General features: G+C 45.1%; 1 protein-coding gene across 1 annotated transcript in view; it reads left to right on the top strand.

Moving 5' to 3' along the window:
• LOC135091245 (uncharacterized) overlaps positions 1 to 7,645 on the top strand; it is a 25,264-nt gene extending 17,619 nt beyond the window's left edge. The window contains exons 2-4 of the mRNA XM_063988700.1: positions 927 to 1,229; positions 2,979 to 3,208; positions 3,357 to 7,645. Coding sequence (XP_063844770.1) covers positions 927 to 1,229; positions 2,979 to 3,208; positions 3,357 to 4,006 — 1,183 coding nt within the window. The 3' untranslated portion in view covers positions 4,007 to 7,645. The remainder of the gene's footprint in view (positions 1 to 926; positions 1,230 to 2,978; positions 3,209 to 3,356) is intronic.
• Positions 7,646 to 10,000: the final 2,355 nt, after the last annotated feature.

Below are 10,000 nucleotides of genomic sequence, written 5' to 3'. Positions count from 1 at the left end.
TTGAGAGGAATATTAATGGAAAAGAAGAGGAAGGGAAAGAGGAGGAGGAGGAGGAGGAGGAGGAGGAGGAGGAGGAGGAGAGAGTCCATGAGAGTGTCTTCCCTTCCTCTCCACCCAGTGAGAGGAGAGTAATTGGAGGGCTTAATGCATCTAATAGTGGAGGGAGAGGAGAAGGAGAGAGAGAGAGAGAGAGAGAGAGAGAGAGAGAGAGAGAGAGAGAGAGAGAGAGAGAGAGAGAGAGAGAGAGAGAGAGAGAGAGAGAGAGGGAAAGAGAGAGGGGGAGAGGGAAGGGGAGGGATGGGAAACAAGGGAAGAGAGAAGGGTAATTGGGAGTCAAGCACATGTGAAGGGGGAGGAGGAGGAGGAGGAGGAGGAGGAGGAGGAGGAGGAGGAGGAGGAGGAGGAGGAGGAGGAGGAGGAGGAGGAGGAGGAGGTAGTGTGTGCAAATAGATAGAGAGAGAGGACCCAGTCAAATACAGGAGAGGAAACATGAGATGCAAAGGAGGAGGAGGAGGAGGAGGAGGAGGAGGAGGAGGAGGAGGAGGAGGAGGTTCTTAAATCATTCCACGTGACTTACAGCAGCTGGTCACGTCTTCTTAATTAACACGTGGGAAGAGTGTCCTCCTCCTCCTCCTCCTCCTCCTCCTCCTCCTCCTCCTCCGTTCCACGTCCTTCTCTAGTTCTTTGTGGTGTTTGTTACAGCAGTGGTGGTGGTGGTGGTGAAGGAGGTAGTAGTTGTTGTTGTTGTTGTTGTTGTTGTTGTTGTTGTTGTTGTTGTATGTATGTTTGATTATTATTATACTCACTATTTTTATCATGTTTCGTGTGTGTGTGTGTGTGTGTGTGTGTGTGTGTGTGTGTGTGTGTGTGTGTGTGTGTGTGTGTGTGTGTGTGTGTCCAGCCACTCACGCCTCCTCCCCCCCCAGGCGGCGGGCATGGGCGGCGCCAGCTGGGTCAACAGTGGGGGTGAGTGGGCGGGGGAGGGGGGAGTGTGACTGCGCCGGCCCCCCTCCCTCCTTCACCCTGCCCCCTCCCCCGCGTCCCCCTCCCTCCCCCGAGCAGCCATACCACGCCCCCGGGGACTGCGAGGCGCCCCTGACGTGCCCGAGCATTCTTGGGGCGCGGGAGGACCAGCGGCCAGGGGGAACACGCGCCCCTTTAGCGGTGGTGGTGGTGTCCGCGGCAACGCTGGTGGTGCTGGTGGTGGTGGCTGCCGTCATTGTCTGCAGGTGAGTGTTGCAGCCTCTCTCTCTCTCTCTCTCTCTCTCTCTCTCTCTCTCTCTCTCTCTCTCTCTCTCTCTCTCTCTCTCTCTCTCTCTCCATTTTTCTAATATTCCTTCTTTTCTTCTTTCCTTTTACGTTTCTGTCATTTTTCTCCTTCCTTCTTTACTTCCTTTCATCTCTCTCTCTCTCTCTCTCTCTCTCTCTCTCTCTCTCTCTCTCTCTCTCTCTCTCTCTCTCTGTTTTCAAAGTTATCATCATTCTCACATTCTCCCTTTTGCTATTCTTTCGTCTTCCCTTTTTTCCTTTTTTCTTACTTCATTTTTTATCAATTTTTTTTCCTTCCCCTTCTTTACCATGACTATCTCTATTTTTTTTCCTTTTTTCCCTTTTTTATCTTCAGCCTCCCTCTGCTCTTTCCCACGTCTCTCTCTCTCTCTCTCTCTCTCTCTCTCTCTCTCTCTCTCTCTCTCTCTCTCTCTCTCTCTCTCTCTCTCACTCTCACCTGTTTTCGTCAGTCATTTTGCTTCCACGAATTTCATCTCTCTCTCTCTCTCTCTCTCTCTCTCTCTCTCTCTCTCTCTCTCTCTCTCTCTCTCTCTCTCTCACACACACACACACACACACACAGACAGAGACCGACCTTACAACAGAGACAAGAAAAGAAGGTTGGTGTGTGTGTGTGTGTGTGTGTGTGTGTGTGTGTGTGTGTGTGTGTGTGTGTGTGTGTGTGTGTGTGTGTGTGTGTGTGTGTGTGTGTGTGTGTGTGTGTGTGTGTGTGTTGGCTACAGCCCATGTCCTCTCATCACGGCATGGCCAATTACATGTCCAACTCTCTCTCTCTCTCTCTCTCTCTCTCTCTCTCTCTCTCTCTCTCTCTCTCTCTCTCTCTCTCTCTCTCTCTCTCTCTCTCTCTTCCCCAGTCTGTCAGCTTGCATCTTCCCGTCTCGCTGCTTCCCCTTGACATCCCAAACACGCCCCTTTCCTCTCCCCTCACTCTCCCCTTCCCCTCCCTTTCCTCTCCCCTTACTTTATTCATGTCTCCTATCCCCTCCATCTTTTTACCTCCCCTCACCTCTCCTCCTCCTCTTGTTTCCTCCCTTCACTCACCTCTCCTCCTCCTCCTCCTGTCTTTCTTTCCTCTCTCTACCTTTCCTATTTCCCCTCCTCCATCATATTCTCCCTTTTCACCTCTCCTCCCACCTTCGTTCCTCTCCTCTTCACATCTTCTTCCATAGCCACACACTCCCCTTCCTCTCCTCCCCCTTCTCTTTCAATCTTAAACCCTACCCCATAAATGTCTCCCCCAATGCAATTCTTCCCTCCCCCTCCCCCATAAACTCCCCCTATATGCCGACCTGCTTCCCTTCCCCAATAAATATCTCCCTTTCTCCCCCCTCTGCTTATCTCCCCCCTTCCTACTCCTCCCTTCTTATCTCTATTTATCTTTCCTCTATCTCTCTTTCTCTCTTCTGATCACCTTTCCAGTAAATTCCCTTTCATTATTCTTGTTTGTGTATCTCTCTCTCTCTCTCTCTCTCTCTCTCTCTCTCTCTCTCTCTCTCTCTCTCTCTCTCTCTCTCTCTCTCCATTAATTTATCTGCCTTCTTGCCTTCTTCCTCCTCCACTTACTCCTTAACCCACCGCCTTCCTCCCCCTCCTCCTCCTTCTCTTCCTTCTTCTCCTCCTCTTCCTCCTCTCCCACACTCCCAAGACGCCCACAGCAGGCAGCCTCATTCCCCCTCCCTCCCCCACAGGCTGCGTGGGCGTGGGCGCGCTCCCAAGGGCTGCACGGAGCTGAGCGGCGCCATTATTTACGATGACCTCCCCTCGGCGCCCTCCATCGTGCCTGCCCGCGCGCGCACAAGGTTCAAGCCGGTGCCCGTGGACGGTGAGATGGTGGGCATGACGATGGGCGTGCACCTGTACACGCCCGAGCCACGCAGCAACGCGCCCTCAGAGCACCTCTACCAGAGCATCTCCTCAGGTGTGTGTGTGTGTGTGTGTGTGTGTGTGTGTGTGTGTGTGTGTGTGTGTGTGTGTGTGTGTGTGTGTGTGTGTGATGACTACTGAGTACATACAGGCGTGGTGTGTGGCGGAGCCAACCCTGACGTGTGTGCGTGCGTGTGTTGCAGGCAGCGAGACGTGCAGCTACAGCACCAGCGAGGCGGCGGCTCACGACGGGCGGGCGCTGCTGCGGGGGGCGCGGCACCCCCGCGCGTGCACGCGGCGACACTCACAGACACGGACAGCGAGGAGGAGCCCCTGGCCGCCCTGGGGGTACTGGACCCCAGCGACACCGACACCCCCTCCCCCTCCCCCGCCCATGTGCGCTACTATTGCCCCTCCGCGCCGCCCCTCACCCGCTCCCCCGGCCCAGACTACGAGAGCGTGTACTACGTGGGCGGCGCCAGGCGCGGGCGCCCCCACACCCCCCAGCAGCGCGGTCTGCCCCCCCTGCCCTCCCGTACCGACAGGTTCCGCACCTACTTCTCCGTGGAGCGCGGCCACCACCGGCGGCCGCGGCGGCGCCCCCAGGACCGCCGCCACAACCTGCACCACAGCCACCCCCCAGAAGCGGAGCCCCTCTACGAGAACCTCACCTAGTGACGCCCGCACCCCAGCCCCACTCCGCACCCCTCCCCCACCCACCGCCAGCCGTGTCTGGCTCCACCCCGCCCCCCGGGCACCCCTCCGGCCACGGGGTGACGCGAGCAGCAGTGACGTGTCCGCGTGCGTGTCTGTGTGTATGTGTGTGTGTGCGTACGAGACGCGGGTCCTGTGATCTCAGGTGTATGACAGCCAGGTGTGTCGGCCCAAGTGATCCCCCCCGCCCCCCGCCCCGCCTTTTGTGTGGCGCAGGGAGGCAGTGCTCCCCGGGACGCACCAACAGACTCCACTTTCTCGTGAAATTCACAACTCCCTCCCTTAGACGATGCCCGTAGCGCGGCGTGGCGGGGCGGGGCGGGGTGCTACGGAGCCAGTGAAGCACAAGGCGGAGCAGTGAAGCACACACGTGACGCAATGACACAGTGAACCGAACCAAATGTGTAGGAAGGCGGCGAGGTCACGGGAATCCCGAAACATGACCTGGCGACGCGTGACCTCCCGTGACCTCACAATGAACACAACCCCAGCGAACTCACAAATGAACCACTGAGCCACCAGAGACAGTGAGCGAGGCAGTGCCGCGCTCGGGGCCGCGAATCCCTGTGTGAGCCCCGCGAAGGTAATCACAGGTGGCTAATTGCAGGTGCTTAATTGCAGGTGGTGCAGGTGCGTGGGATTCACCTGTGCGCCGGAAATTGCAGGCCAGGTGTGACGAGGACCTAATCTAGTCTTCAGAACGTCCTTTAACTCTCACTCGCTCACTCGCTCACTCACTCATCGTAGTTCACAGTAACAACACTACACCATTCCACTCACTCACTCACTCACTCACTCAGACTTCCTTCATTCATTTTAGTATGCTTTCAATTCATCATTTCATATATTTTTTCCAATATATTACCGTTCAAATATTCTTTCTTTTATTGCGTCTTTGATGTAAGCCATTTAATTTTTCATTGTTCTCTCATTTAATTATTCAAATATTCTTTTTCTTCACTATTTCATAATGTTAGTGTACATTTTTACAGCATTATTTTTGTATTGTCTTATCTTATTGCTGTATATATTTCCCTACAATATTATGATTCACCCATCCTATTTTTTCTCGTTCCGTCATTCAAATATTCTCGTAAGTATTTCATCAAGGGATTCTTTTGACTATATAGTTCAAACAAATCTCCCATCTGCTATCCACATAAGCTTTAAAATCACCTACGACATCTTGAACAATCATCCACTTGTCTGAGCCATTCCACTCCTCCGCTCCTCCACTTGCTCTACCTGTACTCTTCATAACTTGGTCAGGTGAAGCTATCCACTAATTAAACTCCACTAGATCTTGATAATTACCTGTAAACGCTTCAAAAAATTATCCACTTATCTTAATCATTCCACTCTTCCACTTTTTTTACCTGTACACTTAATTATAACAGGTAAAGCTATCCACTAATTAAAATCCACTTTGAAATTAGCTACAATACCCTAAAAATTCATTCACTTATCTAAATCATTCCACTTTTCTCCACTTTTTCCACCTGTCCAGTCAATAATTAAGTGGACAGGTGAGCTTATCCTGTCTAAATGAACGCTCACCTCCCGGGTCATGCCAACAAGTGTGCTACTCGTTAACAAGGTCACCTGGGACTCACCTCTCCACTCCCTCACCTGCACAAAATCATTTTTTTTTTTGTGTTTTTTATTCGTACTTTTTATTTTTTTTTATTTTTTGCTTCATTTAACTTTTTTTTTCATTTACACCGTTTACAGTTTTATTTGACGGTTCTTTTTTTATATATATTTTTCTCATTTTTTTTATTTCTTCATCTTGTAACATTCTCTCTCTCTCTCTCTCTCTCTCTCTCTCTCTCTCTCTCTCTCTCTCTCTCTCTCTCTCTCTCTCTCTCTCTGACTTTCACACTTTCACCTTCTGTTAAAGCACAAATTCACATACATACAAACAAACAAACAAACAAAAATAACCAGCCTACCCCTACCCCCTCTCTCCCCAACCCCCCACCTCCCTCCCAGGCCTACACAGCTTAAACTCCCGCCAGCTTACAATAAAAAGTGTAGCCGATAGAGCTTAATGAAAAAAATAATAATAAATAAATAAATAAATAAACACAGAGGCATTCAGATACTCTCTCTCCTACGCCCTACAAGTCATTCACTTTAAAAAATCATCATATATAATTTTAAAATGCATTACTAACTCCTACGTATGTTTGAATTTTATGTATTTGTTTGTTTGTTTGTTTGTTTGTTTGGTATTGTGTATATATCAATGCCTACTTGTTTGTTTGTTCGTTTGTGTTTGTTTGTTTGTTTGTTTATTTGTATGGTCTATTATTTTTTGTCTTTTTATTTTTGTTTTTCTTTGTTTTTCTTTCGTTTCAGGGTGTAATTTTTTTTCCTCTCTCTTTTGCATGTTTTTCCTTCTCTCCCTTTTTATTTCATCTTTATTCATCCATCTATTTTATTTGCTTCTTTCATTTCTCTCGTGGTATTCTTCCTCTTTTATTTCTATTCCATTTTATTCCTTTTTTTGTTCATATCTTTTTTTTTCGTTTTAAGTTATATATTTTTATCATTTATTTAATATTTACTACTTCCGATTTAAACACAGATAAAATTTTACTCTATTTTTTCTTTCTTTTTTTTTCGTGTGTATCTAAAATATTCCACATGCTTTTTATTCCTTTCATTTCGGTTTGTACTCCAATTTTTATCTAATACATCATTTTTTTTTACTATTTTTTTACTTTTTTATTTTATTTTTGGGATTTCACTGCGGTGTCATTTCTCTTTTCCTGCTTCACCTTTTTTCATTCATATTTTTGCACCTGTGACATATGCAGGTAAAATATTGCGTTCTGTACAGGTACGTATTGATTGGTGGTGGTGGTGGCGGTGGTGGTGGTGGTGGTGGACAGGTGTGTGTGTGTAATAATGAATAGCAACAAAAGGTGTGTTCGGGGAGAGGAGGGGAGGGGAGGGGAGGGGAGAGGTAGCTTAAAAAAAACAATAGTTAGGAATACTCAAAGTGTTAACTAATTCAAAACAATTCCGCGTGTGTTGCTTCCTTTGCATTCAGGTATTTGTGGTTTGCAATTACTAAACACACACACACACACACACACACACACACACACACACACACACACACACACACACACACACACACACACACACAGGTGGCAACTTTTGATGTCATAACAAAGCCACTCAACTTTATTTTTTAGGGTTTAATAATTTCCTATCCATTTTGGTCATTTACCCCCTTTCCTCCCTCTCCCTCCCCTTCCCCCTCTCCATCCCCCTCCTCCTCCTCCTCCTTTTCCTTTCCCCGCTCTTTGTGTTTCCTTTTCTCTCTTTTTCTTTCTATCTACCGTTTCATCTCTTCCTTCTATTCTCTCCATCTCTCTATATCCTTTCTCATTCTCTCCCTTTTATTTTCTTTGTTACTTATTTCTCCCCTTTTCTTTAATCCTCTCTTCCCTTCAATTCCATCTCTTTATTTTTCTTCCAGCCTCCTTCGTTTTCCTTTCCCCATCTCCCCTCTCCACTTCCTCCAATTCTCCCCTCCTTCAACAGTTTTCCACCCTTTATTCACCTCACTTCCTCTCATTCTCTTCCTTCCTTCCTTCCTCCGCTCTCTCTCCCCTTCCATCTAGTTTTTCTCTTCTGTATCCCCTTTCATCATCTCTCCTATTCCCCCCTCTCTCTATCCCTCTTACCCCTCTCCCTCCCCTTTTCTCCCTTTGATAAATGAATAAAAAGTGAAATTCATACTAATTACAAATTTTAAATATTTCACTAATTTATCTCGCTCAAAAAGTGTATAATTATTGCCAACTTTTATTTTTTTTATTATTTTTATCACTCTCTTGCTCCCTTTGTGTGTGTGTGTGTGTGTGTGTGTGTGTGTGTGTGTGTGTGTGTGTGTGTGTGTGTGTGTGTGTGTGTGTGTGTGCTAAGCGAGAGTGAGCTTGAGAGAGAGAGAGAGAGAGAGAGAGAGAGAGAGAGAGAGAGAGAGAGAGAGAGAGAGAGAGAGAGAGAGAGAGAGAGAGAGAGAGAGAGATGAAAGCAATTATGAAAACAGTAAAGAAAATGAGACACAATTAAATAATAAAACAGACATACTTATTTTGTGCTTTAAAATTAAATAAATTCAAGTTTTTTTTCTTAATTTCTTTATATTTTTCATGCAAAACCACCGCCGCCACCACCACCACCACCACCACCAAGAATTTCATTAACTTTCGTCCGCCTTTCAAAAATAAACCCACAAATCTCTCTTCTTATTGGACAAAAACACACAGTCCACCTTTCATTCCATCGCAACAACTACTTTCTGTTTTCTGTGGTCCATGTACCCCGTTTTTTATCACACTCCATTTTCTTTACTCATCAATCATAGAAAACTGACCTTCGTTGCCACACATTTGTTTACTAGTCATCAATAATAATTCATGTTATTAATTACTTTACTTTTCCACAGTTTACATTAACAATACTTCTGTTCATACGTGTAAAGAAATAATAACAGTAGTAACACTAAGTATAATAATAATAATAATGCTAATAATAATAATAATAACAATAGAAAATGCTGTGAGTCTTCATTGTGATATACTTAAACAAATATATTAATGTTTTTTTTTATATAAGAACTGCTGAAAATTATTGTTTTATTTATCCCATGTAAAAAAAAAAGACGAAAGGAAAGTAACAAAGGAAAATCAAGTATGTTTTTTTATATAAGAACTGCTGAAAATTATTGTTTTATTTATCCCATGTAAAAAAAAAAAAAGAAAGGAAAGTAACAAAGGAAAATCAAGTATGTTTTTTTTACTAGTTTCCTGAATAAAAAGCAAATATTATTGGTTTTTATATGACAAGAAATGCAGAAAATTATCAGTAGGTTCATTTATTACATCAGAAATATAAATAAATCAATAAAAGGTAGAGAAAAGAGATAATCAAATAATAACCGGTTCTCTCCTTACTGTCTTATACTTGCTTAAAGAAATATATACATCATTTTCTTTTTATGAGTACAAACTGCAGAAAAATATCACTAGTTACATTTATTCCCAGAGAAATAAAGTGAAAGTTAGAAAAAATTGAAAAAAATTACCTTCTATTTTCTTATACAAATATCATTATCTTTTTATATTAGCAAAAGTGCAGAAAATCATTACAGCAACTTCATTTACCCAATAAGATAAAAAAAAAAAAAAAAACTGAAAAGTCGAATAAAAGGATCAATTCTGACTTCATACCAGACTCCCCAATTCAGGAAGACAAGAAGACAAACCCAGTAACACCAAACAACACAGCAAAAGCGCAGACAATTCTCACAACACCTTCACTTACCTCATCAAATAAAATAAACACAAAAATCGAATAAAAAAAATCAAATCTGACCTCACAGAAGATTCTCCAAATTAGGCAGACAAGATAACAAACCCAGTAACACCGACAACACCAATAACACCACACAAACACATCAAACGCCCCACCACAACACACACCCTCAAAAATGGAGCACCACTCATCACTGTAGCCAGATAAGAGTGACAACGCGCGAGTTTAGAGCAAGGGGGAGCATCCGGGTCTGTATATGGCAACACTGGGCGGCTGGCTGTGGTGAGCTGGGGTGCCTGCTGACTGGACCTGTGAAAGGGTGGTTGCTGGGGGAGTCAGGGAGGGAGAGGAGGGTATGGGTGCTTGATGGCTGCCTGATAACGCCAGCGAGACAGAAAGGGCGTAAATTTAATAAACAAACACTGTGATTATACGTGAAGAAGGAGCGGGAGGAGGAGGAGGTAGTGGAGATAACCTGAAGAATTGAGGTAAGAAAGGAGGGAAGGTGGAAGAGATACTGATAATTGAAAAAAAAAAAAATGTAGGAGGAGGAGGAGGAGAAGAGAGATAACCTGAGGAACCTGAGGAACTGAAGGCAAGAGAGGAGAAAGAGGAAGAGAGAAAAAAATGAAATTGATGAAATAAAGAAAAAAAGGAAGAGGAGAAGAAGGATGTTGGATAATAAAAAGTGAGCAAAGAAGGAAAAGGGAATAGGATGATGCTGATAACAGGATTAAAGAGAAAAAAAAAGTGCAGGAGGAACTGGAGGAAAGAAAGAGAGAATATACAAAGGCGATGA

This window comes from Scylla paramamosain, chromosome 37 (assembly GCF_035594125.1).
Source record: "Scylla paramamosain isolate STU-SP2022 chromosome 37, ASM3559412v1, whole genome shotgun sequence".
NCBI lineage: Eukaryota > Metazoa > Arthropoda > Malacostraca > Decapoda > Portunidae > Scylla > Scylla paramamosain.
This window is presented reverse-complemented; position numbering and strand designations above follow the sequence as displayed.